This window comes from Lagopus leucura, unplaced genomic scaffold, assembly GCF_019238085.1.
Source record: "Lagopus leucura isolate 7727_CA_CO unplaced genomic scaffold, USGS_WTPT01 Super-Scaffold_100002, whole genome shotgun sequence".
Taxonomy (NCBI): domain Eukaryota; kingdom Metazoa; phylum Chordata; class Aves; order Galliformes; family Phasianidae; genus Lagopus; species Lagopus leucura.
The window spans coordinates 52,877,131-52,880,122 of record NW_024962263.1 but is presented as its reverse complement, the minus strand read 5'-3'; the positions used below and the strand labels follow the sequence as shown (position 1 = coordinate 52,880,122).

Sequence of the window (2,992 nt, the reverse complement as noted above, 5' to 3'; positions counted from 1 at the left end):
AGAGGCCTGTCGCCCCTGTCACGGACATAGATTGATCTGGTCAACTCCGTGACACTTTGTAATTCCTACTACCATATTACTCCATTCTTTCCAGAATATTTCTCAAACTACTTTTCTTTGTTATTTCAGGGAGTACCTTGGGAAGCAATTGCAGTCAGAACAACCTCAAACGGCCACTGCACGGAGCTAAACACTTCCATCAGTGCAAAGCAGATTGTGCTTCTATCTAAAATGTTTGTCTTCTAATATCAAGAAAATAGTGAAGTCCATGTTCTTTGCCTTCTACTAGTGTGTAAGCTTTCCAGCTTTCCTCCAGTGTTGTTGGCTTAGTAAAAACTTGTTCAACTAGTTCTGATGAATATGTCTATCTTGTTCTGAATATATCTGAGTAAATATGGCTAATATATTGCATTTATTTTATGTATTTATTCTCATAATAAAGAATATTATTTTCATTCCATGTCTATTAACCTAGAAAAAATGTTCTGTTCTTTGAGTGGCTTATCAGTGTTTTGACCTTTTGGGAAAAGTGAACATAAGTCCCTGTATATTATCTCCAGAGAAATTAAGAGTTTTGATTTGGTGTTCTGTAGAGAATGTGACAGCATGAAAACTGATGATTAACAGTACTAAAATAAATACTGAGTCTCAAAACAGTTTTAATATCGTAAATAAATGCAAATATGTGGGGGCAGTTTTGAGTGGGGTTTTTATCCTTTTCTGAGACAAAAGTGTACAAGATGGGCTGGGAGATGAGAAGAAGAAATCTAATGAAAATTGATGCAGTAAAAATTAGTGGAGCCGTGTAAACAATCAATGTTTAAATTATAGATTGAAGATCAAGTGATTTTTGCTCTTTAATAAAAATGTTCAGTAACAGTTGAACTTGGAATTTCATGGGAGTGTTTTTATTAACATTTACAAATATTTTCAATAGCTAGAATTTTGGTGTCATTCTAAAATCCATCATGTTTCATTTGACATTAAGTAAAATTATTTGCCTGCCAAGTTTTTTAATTTTCTAGCATGTAGTGCAAATGATACAAGCATCAGAGAATTAAAGATTATTGATTTGGAATGCAAAAATGGTGTTGCTTATGCAGGAACTTGGCTGCAGGCACTTGTGAGTATTAACTGCTTAGTGTTTCATGATTCACTTTTAAATGATAAGATATAAGAGAATGTGACTTAAATCTGTGTGGTACGGGTTTCTGAAGAAGCATGGGATACTTAAGTGGAAAACAAATTTCTTTCTCAGTCTGGATTTTCATTGTAGGTAACTAAAATTTGACCACCAACCAAGGGTGAGAGAGATAACAATTTGTAATGATTTCTTGGATTAAAAGTGAATTATATAGATTAATGATTTCCCATTATGATTAATGGTTGCTTATGTATGTAAGAAACAGGCATTGGAAACTGAAGTTAGCATCATGAGGATAGATAAGGTCTGAATAGAATTTACTGATTTCAGTTTGAGGGTTATCTGGATGGATCTTATTTCAGTGCTGCATGTTCCCACAGTGATGAGGAATACTGGTTGTCCAGAAAGCTGCTGGAATAGTATGAGTCAGTGCTCTTGAAAATCGGTCTTCCCTGATTTTACACTTCAGTTGGCACCACACAGGAGTGTTTGAGGCATGAATGTGGCTCTCTGATAAAGCTAACCTGCAGGATGTATGTTGTGTGTGCACTGACTACTTGGCAAGTTTTCAGTCATCTGGACCAGGTAAGAGTTGGTTTGAAATGAGGCTCTTGGAATGCATTCTGGGTGAAGGACTGCGGTTTCTTAGTGCCAACTCTCACTCCATAAATAAGATCCTTGTGTCACACTTCTTGCTGATATAAGTAGAACCCTAGACTTCTTTTGAAGGTGCTGTAGAAGTTAATTCTGTGGTTACAGTTGTAACATTGGGCACAAAGTAGTGAAGTGTGGATGGGGATGGTATATACCCATGCCTGCAAAAGCAGGAGTTTGTGGAGTATGTGGTTGTCATCAAGCAACTAACTATTGTTTGTCTATTATAAAAGCCTATTCTTTTGCTTTGCTAATGTTACTACATATATAAAAATGAGTGGTGTAATTGAGACAATAGTAGGGAGGAATGCCATCCAGAGGGACCTGGATGCCCTCAAAAAGTGAGCACGTGAAACTCTAATGTAGTTTAATGAGGCCAAGTGCAAAGTATTGTATGTGGGTTGGGACAGTCCCAGATATGAGTACAAACTCCAAAGATCTTGAAAACAACCCTGCAGAGAAAGGCTTTGGGGGTTCTGGTGGACAGAAAGCTCAATATGAGCCAGTGGTGTGCTCCTGCAGCCTGGAAGGCCAACAGAGTCCTGAGCTGCTTCAAAAAAATGGTGGCCAGCAAAGAGAGAGGTGATTGTCCCTCTCTACTCTGCCCTCATGAGGCCTCATCTGGAGTATGGTATGCTCCCAAAGTACAGGGAGGATGCAGGCTGTTGGAACAACTCCAGAGGAGGGCCACAAAGAGGGCTGGAGGCTGGGCTCCTTCCTCTCCTATAAAGGAAAGTTGAGGGAGTTGGGGTTGTTTAGTTTGGAGAAGAGAGCTCTTGGGAGACCTCATTGCAGGTTTAGATACTAGGAAGAAATAACACAAGGTGCCTGGAGAGGAGGTGGATGCCTTATCTCTGGAGTTGTTCTGGGCCAGGTTTGATGGGATCCTGGGCAGCCTGATCCAGTGGTTGGCAGCCCTACTTGTGGCAGGAGACAGGAACTAGACAATCTTTAACATCCTCTCCAACCAAAGCCATTCTATGACTTTATCTTAATTACGCAGTCACAGTTTCCAAGCTGTGCAATGCTTGGTGCTTTCCCTCATTTTCCTGAGAAATTTGTTGTTGGCAGATAATAATTTAAAAAGTGGTGTTTCATTTACAGCCTGGTGAAGTATGGATACTCTAGTACCTGTGAAACATGTGAGCTCTGACACTTCCAGCCCTGACTTGCTTGGCCCAAGAGTTGTGATTT

The 2,992-nt window shown here is 39.4% G+C and overlaps 1 protein-coding gene across 4 annotated transcripts in view; it reads left to right on the top strand.

Moving 5' to 3' along the window:
* Positions 1-885, top strand: part of ATP6V1H (ATPase H+ transporting V1 subunit H) — a 39,587-nt gene extending 38,702 nt beyond the window's left edge. For all 4 annotated transcript variants that reach the window (XM_042870140.1, XM_042870139.1, XM_042870137.1 and 1 more), the window contains one exon: positions 130-885. In XM_042870140.1, the coding sequence (XP_042726074.1) occupies positions 130-190 (61 nt within the window). In that variant the 3' untranslated portion in view covers positions 191-885. The remainder of the gene's footprint in view (positions 1-129) is intronic.
* The last annotated feature ends 2,107 nt before the right edge of the window (positions 886-2,992 follow it).